This window comes from Lepidochelys kempii, chromosome 24 (assembly GCF_965140285.1).
Source record: "Lepidochelys kempii isolate rLepKem1 chromosome 24, rLepKem1.hap1, whole genome shotgun sequence".
Classification (NCBI taxonomy): Eukaryota; Metazoa; Chordata; order Testudines; family Cheloniidae; genus Lepidochelys; species Lepidochelys kempii.
The window spans coordinates 4,105,377-4,124,207 of record NC_136403.1 but is presented as its reverse complement, the minus strand read 5'-3'; the positions used below and the strand labels follow the sequence as shown (position 1 = coordinate 4,124,207).

Genomic DNA, 18,831 nt, shown 5'->3' with positions numbered 1-18,831 from the left:
CATCCCTACAGCTCCCCAGACGGGCGGTGCTGTAGCAGGACCAGTCGCCATCGCTATAGAACAAGACACCGGTGGCCAGATATTCTCGGCCTCAGGACCTACCACGAGGGCCAGATTGCGAGAGGGGCTCAGTGCCCGAGGCCCTGAGCTCTTTGAAAGATCGGGCCGCTTATTTCGGTGGCTAACCAGGAGCTGAGCACTTTCTGAAGGCCTGCCGAGCCCTTCTGCGCACAGTTCCATATTAAGATCATCCCAGTGCAGCTTCGTAGGTCTTGTCTACATGTAAAACACCGCAGGGGTGCGGCTTCAGCGAAGACGCTACCCTTCTGCCTCCCCGAGGGGTGACAGCTAAGTGAACAGGAGACTTCTCCCATCAGCCTAGTACTGTCTACACTGCTGGTTAGGTCGAGTTAACAGCGTCTTTCAGGGGTGTGGATTTTTTTCACCCCATAGCGATGTAGTTATACTGCCTTAATTTCCTAACATAGACCAGGCCTTAGAGAGACCATGGGCATGCCCGAGGAACCACCCAAGCCTTGGATGGAGCTGGGCTGAAGAAGCAGGAACCATGTAACGCGGTTCACCTTTGAGAACGGGTATTATGCAAAACAGGTCGTGGTGCTCGTCCATTTCACTTCTGGGTCGCTCCGGCACGAGCGCTGCTCAGCCCTCTTCCTTGCACCACGACGGGCCGCTGTGTGGGATCCAGCTGAGAGCTGATCAGGAGAGCACGGCCAGAGAAAGGGGAAGGATAGCCCCGCGGTTAAGTCTCTGGACTGGGGTTTGGGAGACGTGGGATCTGTTCCTGGCTCTGCCCCAACTTGCTGTGCACGTCACTTCACTCAGGAAGTGGCAGAAGGTCCTGCTCCCCGCTGCTTACCCAGGGAGGGGTTGTTACCCAGACATAACGCCACCCAAGTTACACATTCCCTGGAGCAGTGGGGCAAGTAACCTCCTCTGCTATCGCCTTATCACCACCCCTGCTGAGCTCGACTGGATCAGAGACTCGTTGGGAGGTCACGAAGGCAACAGGCGTTGGATATCCAGTAGGTCCATCCAACCCATGCCCTGATAGGGAACGGAAGAGCAACTTCTCATACCCCTGGGGGGGGGAGGGAAGTCTAAGGGATGGTGCATGAAGCTGGGACGCAGGAGAACTGGGCTGAATTCTCAGCTTAGCCACAGTCCCTGGGCAAGTCACCGAATCTCTTTAGCCCTCAGTCCCCCATCTGTAAAACGGGGATAAGAGCATACCCTGCCCCCCCAGGGGTGCTGGGAGGGTCAAATCCATTCGTGGCGGTGAGGCTCTCTGCAACGCTAGTGGTACTTTCTCTGCAAGATTTAAAGCCACGATCTGACCCTAGGCTCCTCCTGCCTTCATGGGCTTCCTCCCTTACTCTCTCCTGCACTGCGTGTTCCAAAGCACATAGTGACCCCAAGGCCAGCCAGCGCGCTCCACCGCAGGGACAGCTGCACCGCCGGGGTGGCAACAGCTTGTAACGAAGGCATAACACACTGGAGGGTTAGGAAGAGAATAAACTTTATTTCCTGGCCCTGATAGTGATTTCTACATACCCAGGGCTGGGTATAATCTAACACGCAGCGTGCTGTGGGAACCTTTGGATGCTAATTAGCGCAGTCATGCTCTTTCTAGGTGACAGCCAGAGGCAGCACGATAGAAGGCCCCTGGGTCCGATTTCGCTAGGCTTTTAGCACAGATCCAGGACATGGCCCCAGCTTTGGAACAGTGTCTGGGAGGGGCCCGCCAGTGCCAGACCCCCGCCTACGAGTCTCACACTCCCTCCAGGGTAGGGCCAGGTGGCTTCACCACCTCCTTAAAACTGGCCCTCTGGGCCAGCAGCACCCCTGCTTCACACCGCGAACTCCAGTCAGCGAGGACCACTGAGACAGATGCCGAAGGAGACTCGTACGCTCTTCGGGGAGTCACGCCCCTCGCCCAGCATCTGCGGAGATGCGCGCACAGCTGCTGTCAGAACTTTAGGGTTTATTCGTCATCTGGGACACAGCCTGGGAAGTCCTGAGAGTAGCACAGAGAAGGTTAAAGCGTGATCCAATGTGGTTAGCCCTTGGTTCGAGCTCTGTCTGACCCTCTGCTTGGCCTCCTTCCTCTGACTCCAGCTGAGAGTCCTGACTCCTTCCAGCAGCAAGCTCGGATCCCCCACCTCACCTCCCGGTCCTTTGCCCTCCAGCTGGGGAAATGCTGCTCGGCCACCCTGAGGCGGGAACGTCCAGATCCCTCTGGGTTGTGGATTGCGAGGCATCTGGGCGACTGGATTTGCCATGGTCTTCTCAGCTGCTCCACTGATGTGCGGCATAAACGCCAGTCAGCTAAGCGCCATTCTCACTGGTGTCCTAGCCTGCCCCGAGAGCAGACAGCCCTTGTCCACCCACTCAGTAACCATGCACATATAGGGGAAACTGAGGCAGACACAGGCGCCCTAAAAATATTACAAACGATCCCCACTTCGTCACACCTAAGAAACTCCCTGCAGTGCTAGCTCAGCTGCCCAACTGAATGCTGCCAAGGTGGGTTATTTGTCGCCCAACTGAATGCTGCCAAGGTGGGTTATTTGTCATGACTCAAGCAGCACTCCAAGCTCAGAGGGTCAAAGAGGACACACCAGACGCCATGGCTTTAGAGGACAAGGTGTCCCATACAGCTGCAACCCACTGGTGAGCGTGTGTGTCACAGGTCCCCATCTGTTTCGGGGCCGAGATGCTGCGTTGGACATGCTGTACCAGTCGGCAGTCCTGGCTCTTTAGATTAGCGCCGGTCCCCAGTGTCCCAGCCAAACCAATGCCCACCCAGCACCTGCAGAATGGTCATCTGGTAACTGTGGCAGCCGGCCATGGGTCACCTCTGCCAGTGGCCAAGTTTGCCATCTTGTCCGGGACAACATTGAGGGAGGTGTTTGCAGCATTGAGAGGGCTCCCCCCCACAGCACCTTTCTCTGTCAGGCTGCCATTTCTCTCACTGTGAAGACAGGAAGTTTCATTATTGGGAGGGGAAACTGAGGCACAGGGAGAGATGAAGTAATTTACCCAGGCAGGGAGCCTGAGGCAGAGCCAGCAACCAAGCCCAGGGCTCTTGAGTCAAACACCACCCTTCCTCCCTGTGCTTAAGCAACTGCCACAGCTTTCCTCCAGAGGGATAGCCCTTCCATCAGTGCAATGCAGCAACCTCTGAGGTGGAACTTGGCAGCTGAACAGTTGTTCTCAAACAACTTTTAATCACCACTGCGCTGGGGCTAGCTTTGAACCCCTGAACAGGCTGGGAAAGATGCTGGAACACCTGAGCTAGCTAACCCATTCCTCTGTTACATGTCCCCACATGAAGTACCTCCATCCATCACCAGAACATTTCCTTCTCCACATCTGGTCTCCCATACACTTCCTCTGACCCCTGGATATATGCACTAACTATTCCAACTATGTTGTGGCTAGTGGGTCCTTTCCAACGGCTGAAATATTTCTGGGCATCAATTGTTTTAACATCTATTTCACTTCTCCATTATTCCTCTAATAAGGTCGAACATCTGGAAGGTTGGATGCTTTAAGTACCACTGCTTAGTTCAGTTTAACTATCGCACCATGGTAACAGGAAAAAATCTATGCTACAAACATCCCAGACCATGAAATGCCACAGAAATTGAATATAAATGCAAAAGCCATGTTTCCTTTGTGGGTGTGATATGTTTGCAGCAGCTAACAATCAAAGTAAAAATCTCCCAGGACCTGATACACAGGAGTATGACTCTGAAGGGGAATGTTTTAAATTCCTCCTGGGTGGTACAGCTAATGGGTCCTGAATTTATCTAGAGGCAAAGATTTTACAAACCTGTCCCTGAAATGCAGCCACCTCTGGGGTGGGGCATGGTAGCCATACAACAGCCACACAGAACATGGCACAGGGATCATTCACTCATCACTGAAATGCAGCAATCTCTGGGGTGGGAGACAACAGCTGTTTAACAGTGCCCAGCAACAGCTCAGGCCAGGAAGCTGGGCGTGTTTGGAGACAACTGAAAGCAGAGAGGAGTTATGGAGGTGAAACGTAATGACACATTTTGGAATTAGGCCAGCTCTCTGGCGTTAAAGCCCCCAACTCTTGCACACACAAGAAGGCACCAAGGATCTTCAGTGGCCGGGAGAACCATTTTGCGCGTCTTACCAGCACTGAGGGTACTTCTAACATTACAGCACTTTCTACAGCTCACATCCCCTGCTGCTCCACCACAGCGAACACCTGGGAACCTTCAGGTCCCACTGCAAAGCCCAACTGTTCACCCCAGAAGGAGGGGTGAGCAGATGGAGGAGGAGCTTTGGACAGCAGCTCCTGTCGGTTTGCATTTTTTTCCTCCACCCATCGCTTGCCAGCTTCCACCATATTTGGCGATGCCCTTTAGTCCCCAGCTCCTGGATTCATGTGGTTAGGGCAGAGTCTCAGCTTCCATTTAAAGAAAAGAAGAGCCAAGCTGGAAAGCGTGGGCCCCCTCAAGGCTCGGACACCAAACGGCAAATAAAAAGAACCCAACGTTTGTTAAGCCGATCTCAACATTAGGGGCCCAACTCATGAATTCTAAACACTTGGGGCTGCCGATACTGAGCCAGCTCTCTGTGCTGGCAAGGAGGGAGGGAGACTCCGAGATACCCTTGCTGGCCAGAGAATACAGCAAGCTGTACAAGAACATCCCCTGGCAGGCTCCCTGCTTTTCCAGAGCTTCAGTTCCAGGGCTAGAAAACCCCCTGAGCTAAATGCAGCCACCACATCAAACACTACCAAAGCCTACAGCTGCCTGTACCACCCCTAGTGATAGGAAAGAAGAAGGGCTGGGCTGTGATGAATATGAAGGGGGCTGCTAGAATAGACCTTACTGCTCTCTCTGGCTTCTAGGCTGGGCTATATAGGTCACCAGATGGGGTTTCCCCGAAGACTAGCTGACGGAAGGATCACACGCGGGCTCTGGAGTTCTGCTCCCATCACCAGGGCCTCTGGCCAACACCCTCCATTAAGTTGGATGCGTTCGCTGGCTAAGCCACGATAACCCCAGACTGTAACACATCCCACCAGCCCCTCCACACATCCCCCTTACCTTTGCATTGTTACCATAAGTCCAGGCAGGGGGTGTTGTTTTTGGCACCACGGCAGAGTGCAATTGCTGACAGATTTCCCCCTCTCTAGCTTTACTGCTCCGGCAGTTACCAAGGAAAAAACTTGGCCAGAGGGAAGGGGAAAGAACTGTGTTTGTAAAGGCCCCTGGGCCACACCTGATTGATTGACAGCACACAATGCAGACACACCTTAGAGGCAGCAGGAGCAGGCAGTCTCTGGGTGATCTGGGATTCCATGCCTAGCCGGTAAGCCAGGGGTGACTTGTTCAGAGTCAGCGATTTATCCTGATGCTCAAAATGTGAGACCATGTTAGCAGAGACCTTGGATAAAGGACAGCATCTCCTTCCTTTGGGACATGGAGCAGGGGGGTAAGCCCCACCCAGGCAGCATTCAGCAATTGCAAGAGGCTCTGGGTCAATGACTGTGTTATTGTTTGTGGTACAGTCTTGTCCAGAGAAGTCATAGCTGAGCTCAGAGCCCCTTCGCGCCAGGCGCTGCACAGACATGGAGCAAGACAGTTCCTGCCCCAGTGAGCTCACCGCCTGAACAGCCCAAAAAGGGAAAGGGGAAACTGAAGCACAGAGCAGGGCCATGACAAAGGTCATACAGCAGGGGAGGGGTAGAGCTCGGACTAGGACTCCTCACTCGCAGGCTAGACTTACCCATTGGGCCGTGCTGCTGTTCGCTCGCCACAGCTGAAGAACAGCCTGGAAAGTCCTTTATGGAAAAGGGACCCTGGAAAAGATCTGAGGGTTGCAGGGGATAATCAGCTGAGCAGGAGCTCCCAGCGAGCTGCTGGGCCAAGAGGGCTAAAGTGACCCTGGGATGCAGAAACAGAAGAATCTTGAGTAGGAGCAGAAGGTTATTTTGCCTCTGTACTTGCCACTGGTGCGACCGCTGCTAGGATCCTGTGTCCAGTCCTGGTGCCCACAATTCAAGAGGGATAAATCACAGCGGGTTCGGAGAAAAGCCCCGGGAGAGATTTGAAAACCTGCCTTCCAGTGATAGACTCAAGGAGCTCCATCTATTTAGGTTAATGACGAGAAGGTGAAGGGGTGACTTGATTAAGGTCCCTAAACAGGGAATTAACGGGCTCTTCAATCTAGCAGAGAAAGGGCTCCCATGAGCCAGCAGCTGCAGCTAGACAGATCCAGACTGTACATGTTTAACAGTGGGAATTCTTAACCATTGGAACAATTGACCAAGGGGCGGCTCCATTCTTAAAGATCTGCCCTGGGCATTAGTGTGGGGACGTTCTCTGGCTTGTGCTTCGCAGGAGGGTCAGACCAGAGGATCATGTTGGTCCCTTCTGGCCTTGGAATCTATTTCCAGCCAGGCAGGGGCACTAGATGCGGGGACTGGATGTGGGCACTGCAAGATCTCTGTTCTCCTGGGGCCGTCTGCATCTGCTCCCCGGAAGCCCAGCCTCACAGACAGCAGCCCTGTTTTTCTATGCAGCTCATTCTCTCCCCATGACGCTCCCGTGCCCAGCCACTAACAGGGGGTCCCTCTATCACAGCCAGACCGGGTGCAACAGGCTGGGGAGCCAATTGCTTTTATCTAAGGCTTCCACTATTACGGTGCTAGGGGCTGTACAAGTATCCAAGAACCTTACTTTCTTTGATGTATTTATCCTCACAGCACCCTGTGGGGCAGGGCAGCGTTATTATCCTCATTGTGCAGATGGGGAAACTGAGGCACAGAGCAGGTCTAAAGTCTGTGGCAGAGCAGGGACTGGAACCTTTGTCACCTGCTTTGCAGGCTAGCGTCCTAACCACTGGACCAGCCTTCCTCCCACCCCCCTGACATCTGGACCCACAAGCATCATGGGGGTGCCCTGGGGTCCCCTGTTCAGTGAAGGGGCCCTGGGGTCCCCTGTTCAGTGAAGGGGCCATCTGAGACAAACCCTCCTGCCCCCCAACTCATTTCACACAAGTCACCGAACAAATCTGCGACAGTTTTTACTCATACCCAGCCCGGCTCAGATTCAAACCGGTGACCTTAAGGTGACAGACTCTGTATCCTGTTTCCAATGCCCCCCACCACCCCTAGCCACGCAGCCCCCACCCCCGAATGCAGCTCCCCAAGTGGCGTGAGAAACCCTGCAGATGTGAAAGAAGCTAGCCAGAAGCCCTAATTAGTTTGGCATGTCCCAAGGTTTTACAATCATAACGCTGGGCGGGTGTTTTCACTTTTCATTGTTCGGGGGGCCCCGAGGGTGAGGACAGAGGGTAAACAGGGCCTGTTTCTAACCTTCACGCCAGCCCAGCCATTCCCACCACACAGGGGAGATTGAAAACACTTAAGCAAACAAAAGCTGAGCCCGGGGTCTTTCCTGGCAGCGTCCTGAGCAGCTCTCAGATAGGATTCTTTGTTATGACTCTGGAGGGATGGAGGACACCCACAAACCTATACAGATCAAAGGCTCCAGGAGAAGGCGGATCGGCACAGAGGTGGTCCGCTTGAGTTTGGAGTAAGGGGCAGCAGGGACCTGACCCCAAGTTATTTGCCTTATGGCTTGTTTCATTTATTCCTGGGGTCAGGGCATGCAAGATGAGCAGGCAAAGGGGTTGGGGGGGGGGAAACTGGTGCTGTTTGTAAAGCACTTGCTGGGTTTCATCCAGTGCTGTGCAAAGGTAAAGACAGACTGGAGACACTCTGAGGACAAAAGAATAGCTTTGTGTTTTAGGCAGCAGATGGGCACTGGCTTTAAACCCCAGCTCTGCCCCAGCTTCCCCTCATCCCTCCGGCCCTCCACTTTCCCTCTGCCGAATAGAGATCGTAAGCCTCCCTTTGTCCGCTTAGTCTGCAAGCGGGTTGGGGCAGGGGCTGTCTCAGAGTGTCTGTCCAGAGCCCGGCACAACGGGGAGCTGATCTCTTTGTGCTACTGAAACATAACCAGGCTTGGAAGCCTTTGATTGTTATTGACAAACACCAGTTTCGCCGGACACACCCAAGCCCACATGATCATTGAAATTGACAGTCTGGCAAGGTAAGAAAAACGCCACCTGAAAACTTCTTAGAGTCCCGCCTTCACGTGTGCAAAATGTGTCATCAGGCTGGCCTCAAAGGGGCTGGAGGAGCGGCACCCGGTAGGTCGCTTTAACTTTTTCAGTCTCAACATCTCTGGTCAATACATAATGATGGCATCAGGCCCCACACAGCCCACCATTTTGCAGCATAGTGAAAACGTAAACGGAATAAAAATCTGAAAACGTGCTTAAAAATAAACATCGGGATTCGAGCAGTGGAATTCGGCTGAGCCTAAATATAAATAAAAATAACCCCCTGGAAATTCAGGTACGCCGGCGGTGTCGGCTCCGAGGACCTCCGGCGGGTGTTGGTCTTTCCAGAGCAAAAGGGATCAGAGCCGGTTTCTCATCTCCTCTGAAAGGGAAGATATTGCTCCCTGCGACAGGGCACCTTGCGGGACCCGGGGGTCAGAACTGACCCAGAGGAGAGCACCCCCCGACTGAGCTCACTGCGGCACAACGCCACCTTTCCATCAGCTGGAGTTTCCATAGATTTTCACACATGGCCTGCCTGGCCTGACAGCAGGGAAGGTTATTGTAACTGCACGGTGGGTTCCCCTTTCCCCCCAGTGCCCCGCCAAGCCATCTTTCATCAACACTTAGCCAGGCTGTCAGCCCCTCTGGCACAACCTGTGTCAGGGTTTGCGGGTTGGGCGGGGGAAGCTCATTTGTAACAGGCGGGAGGCACAAGAGGAAAGAGGTCCTGGGGAAGCAGATGCTGGCGGGTGACTGGTGATGCCTGAAGAGCTGCCTGACAGAATCCATCCTGCCCCCCACTTGGTGCATACTAGGCCCTGGAAATCCTCAGCAAATCGGCTAAGAAAAAGTTGGACGCAAACATTAGACAGATGTATTTTATGGGAGACATTTTTAAAGAGGGGTCACTGGGCCGTTCCCTTCAGCACACCGATTTCCTGGCCAAATTCTAATTAGATTAATTCTATGCCCCAGATTTCCCTTTGTTGTGTAGCATTGCGAAATACTGTAAAACCGCTGCCACGCCCCAGAGGCAGCTGCATTTCAGTGTTGGATGAGTGAACCCTGTGTAGCGTTGCTGAGGGCTGTTAAGCCAGTACTGTGTCCCACCCAAGAGGTGGCTGCATTTTAGTGCTGGGTGACTGAACTCTGCGGAGGAGGGTTGATAAACAGCTGTCACACCTCACCACAGGAGGACAGAGCTGTAGTGAAAGGAATGACCGATCCCATGCCTGGCACAGTATTCCACGACTGTACACGGCCTTAACAGCCAACGCTCCCCTTCCTAACTAGCCTGAACTTACCCCAGCAAGGTAGGGAAATATGATCTCTAATTTATAATAGGGAAACTGAGGCACGGAGCGGCAACTTGAGCAGCTGCCACAGAAAGTCAGTAGGAAACCAGGGTGTGGAACCCAGGAGCCTAGTCCCCTGCTCTAACCACTAGACCCCACTTCCCTCCCAGAGCTGCAGACACACCCGGGAGTCTTGACTCTCAGTCTTATACTCTAACCACCAGATCACACTCAGAACTGCAGAGCTGGGAATAGAAGCCAGTGGTCCTGGCTCCCAGCCCACCCCCACAAACCACTGCTTGAGGCAAAACACACTAATCTCGAAAACCATCCTGATTCACAGCTTAAGAAGTTCCAAGGTGAAGTTGGCTCCCGGATGTGACAGGCAACAGGGAGATCAAAAGCCAAGTCAGAGGGGGTTAGGTGCTATCAGCAGGAGCCATCTCTCTCTGCGGGGAAGGAGCACCTCCCTAATTAATCACACCACCACTCTTACTTGCACGCCTGCATCCCCTCACTGCCTGAACACAGCTTCCCCCTCCGAGCACTTCATACAGGCCAGGGCTTGCAGCTGATTTATCCAGGGGAGGGTATTAGCTCAACTCTTCCGCCTAGGGGAACTGGCTCGTTTCCTAGGGTTCAGGGCCGGGACTCTGAAAATCTGGGTTCTGTTCCACCCCTGCTGGGGACGTAGGCCCCAATCCGGGAAAGTATCTAGGCTACTAACTCCTAGGAACCCAAATCCCTTTGAGGAGCTGGCTCTGAGTCCTAGCCTCACACCTTCCCCAGGGCTACCTATCTACCCAGAGTGACCATCACTGTAGCATCTGGGCTCCTCCGAACCTTTTCTGTATTTATCCCCACAGCCCTGTCCCCATACGAAGGGCACCTGATCATCAAGATCAGGGTCCCACTGTGCTGGGTGCTGTACAGACAGTTCCTGCCCAGCAGAGCTTGCAATCAAAGCAGACAAAGGAAAACCGGCCCCCTTTTCCAGAGGGGACCTGAGAGCCAGAGAGGCTCGGGATGGGCTTCACTCAGGCGGCTATGTCCCGTTCTGAGATCCCGCTGCGATCCACGGTCCTGCCGAACCTGCCGGCTCCTAAATTCGCTCAGTGCCTACGACTTTGCAGCCAAAGGACCCCAGGCATCTCTGGGTCTGGGCGCCCAGACCCTCAGCTCCCACCTGAGCGATCCAGGCACCAGGCTGGGCGTTCGGCCGCCCACCTTACCCGTGAAGCCTGATCTAGTCGGTGTCTCAGCAGCCACCTACCGGCTCGGGGCCCTCAGAGCAGACACCCCAAGCACACAGCTCGGGGGGGGGGGGGAAGGAGGGAAACGTCCACCTCCCTTATAGCCCAGCTGTGCGGGTACTCACCTGGGACACCCCTGGGCCCAGTCCCCCCTATGCCTGGTGAGGACCTTCCCCCTCTCCAGTGCGTGCCCTCACCACTGACTAGGGAGACACCCTAGCTCTTCTTCCTAGTTAATTATTCAACTATTTAATTACAGTGGGACCATTTGATTGGGAGAGACTGAGGGCGGATAGCCCCTTGCCCAGGGGTTAGGGCTCGCACCCTGAATCCTGTCTCATCAGGCAGAGTGAGGGATTTGTACTGGGGTCTCCCCCATGCCAGCTGAGCTCCCTACTCACCAGGCTAAAGGGAGGTCCCGTCCCCACTCCCCCCACCAGCTGGTGTGTGTGACATCATCCGTGGGGCCTAATCTGGCAGGCCCCCTCCGAGCACATCTACTGGATCGGGACTCACCCGTAGGTACCCCAATGACTGACTTCCCCTGTTAATGGAGAAGCAGAGCTAGGCGCCAAACACCAGGGGAGGGGAAAGGCTCAAGACACCTCCCCCCCTCTCTCGTCAGCATCTCCCTGTTTAACCCCAGTCAGGATAACCCACGTTCAGCTCGCCTGTGGGTACATCTGCCCTGCAATCAGAGCCCGCACATCCACACTGCAAGGTTTAGCCCCGTGACCTGAGCCCATGTCAGCTGCCCTCGGGCGCTGAGGCTGGGTACCGGCTGGGGGTTGACTGATGTGCAGACAGTCCTTTCATGGCCAGGGGAGCCATCTGGAGCCCCCTAGCCTGTGTCTCCCCCAAGGTTAGAACATGGCCCCCCAGAAAGGGGGTTGGCTTGTCCCATTGTGCAGACAAGAGAAATCCCCCTGTTCTAACTTGTCGGGGCCGCGTCTCGGGGGAAAGGCCGTCATTGCTATGGGGCAGGCGGAGGGGCATCTGGACGGGCATCTGGACAGCAGAGGAATTGCAAAGGCAAAGGGACGAGGGGGCCCGGCAGGCAGGTGGAGGGAGCGTGATTTCAGGGGGAGGGTTTGAGGGAACTGCAGGAGAGAAGGGGTTAAAGGGAATGGAGTTGCTCCTGATTTACATCAGGATCAGGCCCAAAGGAAAAAACGCAGGCCTCTGTTCCATGTTGCCCCGTCCCTGTGCTTTTGGGGGTGCAGGTTAAGGTAGCTTTAGGCCCCCTCTGCATTCCCTGTATGGGGCTGTACAGCCCAGCCCTGGTGTCAGTCAGAGCAGCCTCTGGGCTGCTCTAATTTACACTTGGCTCCCTGTGTAAAGGAGTAGGCAGGGAGTAGCCACAGCAGCGAGGGCTCTGGCCATGCCCCTTCTATAGGGTGCTGGAGCAGAGTGGGTGCAGGGGCCTTCCCCCAGTTCCACACCTGCATAGGGTGGAGTGGGGATTTTTAGGGGGCTGTTTCCACCCACTGTCCCCAGCAGGCTGACGGCATCACTGAGAATCAGCCCCCAGCACTGACAGGAGCCCTGGGGGGCATTTGCCGCCCACACAGCACTAGGGGCTGCATGGAGACCGGTGCCTTCAACTCTCATCTCCCGTTGCTCTTGTCGCTAGTGTTGCCCCGCGACAGCTCAGTCCAGGAGCTGCAGCCACCCCCACCCCCCTAAAAGCCAGCTTGCCCTTCCCCTCGGCTCTGCAGCCAGCAAGGCAGGGAGGTTGAGGGGGAGGATGCAAAATGCTTCCCATGGAAAAGCTCCTCATCTTGCTATTTCCCGGCTGGCTCAGAGTCCCGCAGCCCATTCTGCGAGGGCTGGAGCGGGGCCAGCCACCTGGAATCACCATCAGCCCCTGGCTCGCCCGGCCACCCCAGCCTGCAGCATCCTGGGGGCTGTCGGCGCCGCGTGTGGGTGAAGACAAGGGAGCTGGGAGTCAGGATGCCTGGGGTCTATATCCAACGTCGAGAAGGAGTAGGATCTCCTGTGGCCACATGCTCTAACTGCTTAATCACATCCACTCCCAGAGCTGGGCATCGAACCCAGGAATCCTGGCTCCCAGTTCCCTGCTCTAACCACTCGCTCAAACTCCCAGGGCTGGGAACAGCTCCCCAGACCCCCCCGGCTGTGACCGCACTAAGATGTTATAATCGTTCCCGTCTCCCGCTAACGAGCGCCTATGGTGGCAGCTTCGAGAGAGGGCTCTGGCCAGGGGGCTAGTGGCCCCTACGCTCCCCAGCGCTGCACCCGGGGGCCACAGAATCCCTGCAGGACATCTCAGCGGCCGCAGATGCCCCACGGCCGCTCTCATGGGGAGCCCGGGAACAGGGCTGTTCTGTGGAGGTTTTTTCTCCTGCCCAAGGAGTTCAGAGCAGGGGTGAAGGCCCCGGGGCTGAGCCTACAGAGGGTGGGCAGTACAGGGCATACCCCTCCCCGAAAAGACATCAGCCTGCCAAGGGGCCCTCACTGGAAGGGCAGCTTCTGCAGGGCCAGGGGGGAGTTCAGTCCCTCTGGTCTATTCGGCCCCTGGCCATAGTGCTGGCCCTGCTGCTCCAGTTCTGGGACCCCCACCTCCTCCCCAGTTCAGCCGATGCCCCACAGTCCTGACCCCCAGCCCCCTGCTATCCCAGCCCTGCCAAACCACCCCGTAACTCTGGCACTGTGCATGGGGGGGTGGGATTGTGTTGCTTTGTTCCAGCAGCCCTGCCCGGCATGCAAAGCTGCTGTTGCAACCATGCCCCCCCTCATCCCCCGCTGTCCCTTCGCTGACTCCCCTCCCGGACTGGTTTAGATTTGGAAAAGCAACATCAAGGGGATCCAGGCGCTGAGCCCCAGTGCAACAAAGATGTGGGAAATACTCCCCCCACCCCCAGCAACTCCAGGGTCTGCTCAGCCTCAGCTGTCAGGGGGAGGTCAGAGCACAGCCCAGCTCTGGGGGGGGCAGAGATGGGAGAGATTGGCAGGGGTTGGGGGAGCACAGGCCCTTGGATTTCATCAACTTGCCCTACTAGTGTGAATATCCCCCCATTATACACCCGCCTCCCCACACATACACCCCGCCATCTTTCTACACCCTGCCCTACACCCCTCTATCCCGCCCCCTTCTCCCGATGCATTCCCCTCCCCACCCGCATCCCCCTTCCATCCATGCCCATATACCCCCTCCCCAATACACACACTGCCCCTGCATCACGCACCCTCCTCCCCCTTTCTCTTACAGACCCCAACTTCCTCCCCTTTCCCCATCATCCCCCCCGCCACACACACACACACTTGCAAGAAGGAATTCAGCCAAAATCCAGGCAGCCCTGGGCCTGATTGGAATCAAAACCCTGCCCTAGGTTGCAGCTGCATTAGCCTGGCCCCACCTGGACCTGATCAGAGCCCCTAATTCGCTGGGAGTCTGAACAAGAGCTCCAGATTTTTAAAGAAGCCCATGTATCATTTCCTCTCTGCGCACCTGGGGGGAAGTGGTGCAGGCAGGGATTTCCTCCTGGTTCCCCCGGTTTGACTGGGGAGCCAGGGGAGCTGGTACAAGGGGAGGCCGCCACACAGTTCACTTTGGCTTAGCAAAGACACTGGGGAGAGTGACAGTAGCACCTCAAGGCCTGACCAAGATCCCACCCCTGGGGGCTGTACAGATCCCAACCAAAAACAGGGCCCCACTGTGCCAGGCGCTGCACAGACCCCGACCGAGATCAGGGCCCCCCATTGTGCCAGGCGCTGTACAGACCCCAACCAAGATCAGGGTCCCATTGTGCCAGGCACTACACAGATCCCAACTGAGATCAGGGCCCCCCATTGTGCCTGGCGCTACACAGACCCCAACGAGATCAGGGCCCCCCATTGTGCCAGGCGCTGCACAGACCTCAACTGAGATCAGGGCCCTGTTGTGCCAGGCACTGCATAGACCTCAACTGAGATCAGGGCCCTGTTGTGCCAGGCACTGCATAGACCCCAACCGAGATCAGGACCCCGTTGTGCCAGGCACTGTACAGACCCGAGAACAGGCAACGCCGTCAAAAGCAAGAGTTTCATAAGGGTGCCCATCACCACGGTAGCTGGGCATCAGGAACCTGAGCATGTGACTCAACTCCAGGTCAACTGAACCCAGCTCTCTGGAGTCCCATACTGGTGCTCTAACCACAAGGCTACGCATCCTCTGTCCCTGCTGCGCCGTGGGTTTTACTGACCCCCTGGGGCAGGTTCTGTTCAGGGAGCGGACTACAATCACTGGTGGGTTGATGGTTCTCTTCCGGGGACCCTCTGAACTCAGTCGGTGCATCCTTCCCTCCACGCTCCCGAGCGGGGCATCCTGGGCTGAGACGCAATCTGCGTCCCTCTGTCTTCGGACGAAGGCTACTTCACGTGCGCCTCTTCCAGAGCTCACCGCTGGGCCTCGGTCCCCTGCTTCTCCCCCCACAAACCGGGAGCGAGGCATGGCTGGGGGCGCAGGGAACCCCCAGAGCAGGGAATGGTGCCCCCCGAAGGATCCGTTAGGATCCAGGGTTTGCCACCGCTGCACAGCTCTTCCCAGTTCCTTGGGTTACAGTGACCCCAAGTGGCAGGGGAGAATTACCGCCCATAACAGCACTCAGACGGCCTTGGTGGGAGCAGGGAGGCCGGGCCTGGTCTGGCTAGTTTGGAAGAAGTCAGGTGACGCTGGGGAGGAGGGGAAGATGACTAGGGACCGAATGGCTTGGGAGCAGTTCTGCAGAAAAGGACCTAGGGGTTATAGAGGACGAGAAGCTGGATATGAGTCAACAGCGTGCAGTTGTTACCAAGAAGGCTAATGGCATTTGGGGCTGTAGAAGTAGGGGCATTGCCAGCAGATCGAGGGACGTGATCGTTCCCCTCTATTCGACACTGGTGAGGCCTCATCTGGAGTACTGTGTCCAGTTTGGGGCCCCACACTACAAGAAGGATGTGGAAAAATTGGAAAGAGTCCAGCGGAGGGCAACAAAAATGATTAGGGGACTGGAACACATGACTTATGAGGAGAGGCTGAGGGAACTGGGATTGTTTAGTCTGCGGAAGAGAAGAATGAGGGGGGATTTGATAGCTGCTTTCAACTACCAGAAAGGGGGTTCCAAAGAGGATGGAGCTAGACTGTTCTCAGTGGTAGCTGATGACAGGACGAGGAGTAATGGTCTCAAGTTGCAGTGGGGGAGGTTTAGTTTGGATATTAGGAAAAACTTTTTTACTAGGACGGTGGTGAAACACTGGAATGCGTTACCTAGGGAGGTGGTGGAATCTCCTTCCTTAGAAGTTTTTAAGGTCAGGCTTGACAAAGCCCTGGCGGGGATGATTTAGTTGGGATTGGTCCTGCTTTGAGCAGGGGGTTGGACTAGATACCTCCTGAGGTCCCTTCCAACCCTGATATTCTATGATGTTTTTAAAACTGACCAGTGAATGGGCCCAAGTGGAGACCCCCGCAAGGGGCCTGCGCGAAAACCAGCCCCTTTCTAAGGTGTCTCAAGTTGCATCCCACAAAACAGCAGCACCCTAAAAATCACAGGCTGCTTTTGAAAATCTCAGAGAACACGCCACTAGCCAGCGCTCCTGCACTACAGCTCCACCGAGCCGCCTACAAGTCTCCACCTAGGCAGAGAGCGTGGCTGTCTTTGGGTGCCTAGAAATCGGTGCTACCTACACGCCACCCCCGGATCTTGCCCTGATAACACAGCACTGTCAAGCCCAGCCCCGGTGTCTGATGGGAACTGTAGAGTGCCCCTAGCGAGAACGAAACCTACAGCTCCCCAGCAGATATTCTGAGCCTGTTGTGAGCACCCCACCACTGCAGAAGCAGAAATGGATTGATCTTTTAGGATTTGTTTTTTTACAAGTGATTTCGAAAGTGACACATTTTATTTTCAAACAACCCAGCTCTCCCGCAAAGGACCAAGCGGTTCATTGCAGCAGGGATTAAAGGACCCGGAAACATTCTGATTTTGGAAGATGTTCGCGCACGGAGCTGTACACTTATGTGAAAAGCACCATGCTCCACTCCCCAGACAAAGGGTTTGGTCTGAGCACAACGGCAAAGACGGATTCAAGTAACCATTACCTGGGCAAGCCCTCTCACCGAGCGGCTCAACCACAGAGCCCCAGAGCTGACACCAGCCCTGCCCCACTGCTCGAGCTGGGATCCGGTTGTCCAGCACTCTGCTGCTCCTGTCATCACCGACACCAGTACAAAGCAGGGGGGAAACAGAACCGGCTCGGAACAGACAGCATTTCACCCCCACTTTGCACTGCTGGAAATAACCATGCCAGAGGATCCGGCCCTTTAAAGAAGTCAGTGCCAATCTATTTGAACGAGATCTGAGATTGAAATTCAAGCTGCCAAATGAGAGTCGTCTTTTATTGCCCTTCGCGGTAAAGGATCTCAAAGGACTTTACTTCACAACTACAGCAGGGCGAATAATTAACTTTTGGGGTTCAGTGGCAAAAAGGCCGTTTCAGGTCTGTTTCAGAAGTGGGAATCTGATCCTGTCTCCCCCACCTCTCGGATGAGTGCCCTAAGTACAGGGCAACACCACTACCGCCCCCCACCTTGGGCCATTTTGTGACCGGCCAAAATGGTGTCCAATTCATGAAGAGTGGTGGGTTTGGAAATCGTTTGCCAGCTCTACTCACAGCACCCCGAGGTGGTCAGGATCATCCCCCCCATTTTACAGGTGGGGAAACTGAGGCACAGAGCATGAGCGCAACTTGCACGAGGCCACCCATTGGGCCCAAGCCGCTTCTCAGACACATCAGTGTAAATCAGGAGTAGCTCCATTGAAGTCAAAGGGACTTATGCCCATGTAAATGAGAGCTGAATCCGTCCCAGAATGACCCCAGCGATGAGAACCCCACTCTCCCAATCCCCTGGGCGGCTGCTTTAACTGCTAGACCATGCTTCCTCTCCTGCAGACTTGTCTCTGAAGAAGCTCCTCCCTTCATCCCTCCCTGTTTGGCACAGTCTGGAGACTGGGGGGTTGTTTGGGGGAGCAGATATCTCCGTTGATTTCCTTAAGCTCATCCAGACTGTGCGTCTGCTACCCTTGTCCTGCCTACTGGAACAGGCCCAGAAGTCTGTCTCTGTCTGGTGCCCTGTCTCCAGGCACTGCGGATCGGACGCTGCTCTACATCAAAGATCCCACCCATTGCTGTCTCGAAATTGGGGCCACCCAAAACCACAGCACCGCAGTGACATTCCTGCCCTATGTTCCACGCTCAGCCAAGCCCTGCTCCAGAGACTGATGGGAATCGTAGTAGAGCGCCTCCTGGCTAGAGCCAGAAGATCAGGGCCTTCGCTGAACTCAAGGCAGGGAGGGCAGCGGCTACGGGCTGCCACCCCAGAGGGATTCCCCCAGGCTGAGGCACGGTCCTGTGCAGAAGCAAGGGAGGGACAGAGATGAGTCAGCTGAGGCTGTGGCCTCTAATGGAGATTTCCAAGCGACCCCATGCTGCCTTAGAGAGGCCACCATCATGGGATGGTGCCAGCTGGCTCAGGGGGCCGAAGACGGGGTACAGAGCCTCACTGCTGGATGCTGCCGAGTCTAGCCCAGGCTGGGCATCTCAGCAGAGTCCTTCTCCCTGTGTGAGATGAGTTTGGTGGGTCTCAACCCACTGCCCACATTAACAAGCCACCACCGTCTCCAGCAGTAACTGCCAGCCTCAGCAGAGAGGCCAAGGAGGGAACAGGCCGGGGAGGATTGAATCTCATCCCCAGGCAATGGCAGGCGGCATGGGGCCCTGATGCCCAGGATCTAGGAATTTGGGACACGATTAGAGGCTCTGAGTCTCACAAACAGCTGCATCAACCCATCTCCCCTGCACCCCAGGGTGGGGGAACTCTGAGAGTCCCTTACTTCTGATCCAAAATAAAGCTGAAGGGGTGGGGAAGCCACCAAACACCACTGGGGTGCCACAGAAACCTTCCCAGGGAAAGGACCTTCAGAGATGTTTATTTACTGGTGTCGCTTTCAGCCCCAGAGATCTTCTCCCCTAAAGGTCTGATTCGAACTCACCGGCTGGCCCGTGCCCCCTATGGAAATCAGATCAGAATGAGAACGTGATGCAGGACCTGTCCACCTGGGAAGAGGGCACGAATGCCACCTGGAGGCCTGGACCAAGTGGGT

General features: G+C 55.6%; 1 protein-coding gene across 6 annotated transcripts in view; it reads right to left on the bottom strand.

Moving 5' to 3' along the window:
* Positions 1 to 1,555: 1,555 nt before the first annotated feature.
* Positions 1,556 to 18,831, bottom strand: part of ISG20L2 (interferon stimulated exonuclease gene 20 like 2) — a 23,709-nt gene continuing 6,433 nt past the window's right edge. For 5 of the 6 annotated variants that reach the window (XM_073323230.2, XM_073323234.2, XM_073323229.2 and 2 more), the window contains exon 5: positions 1,556 to 2,995. In XM_073323230.2, coding sequence (XP_073179331.1) covers positions 2,845 to 2,995 — 151 coding nt within the window. In that variant the 3' untranslated portion in view covers positions 1,556 to 2,844. Of the gene's footprint in view, positions 2,996 to 16,551; positions 18,738 to 18,831 lie in introns of those variants that run through there. The other variant, XM_073323235.2, reaches the window with a different exon arrangement.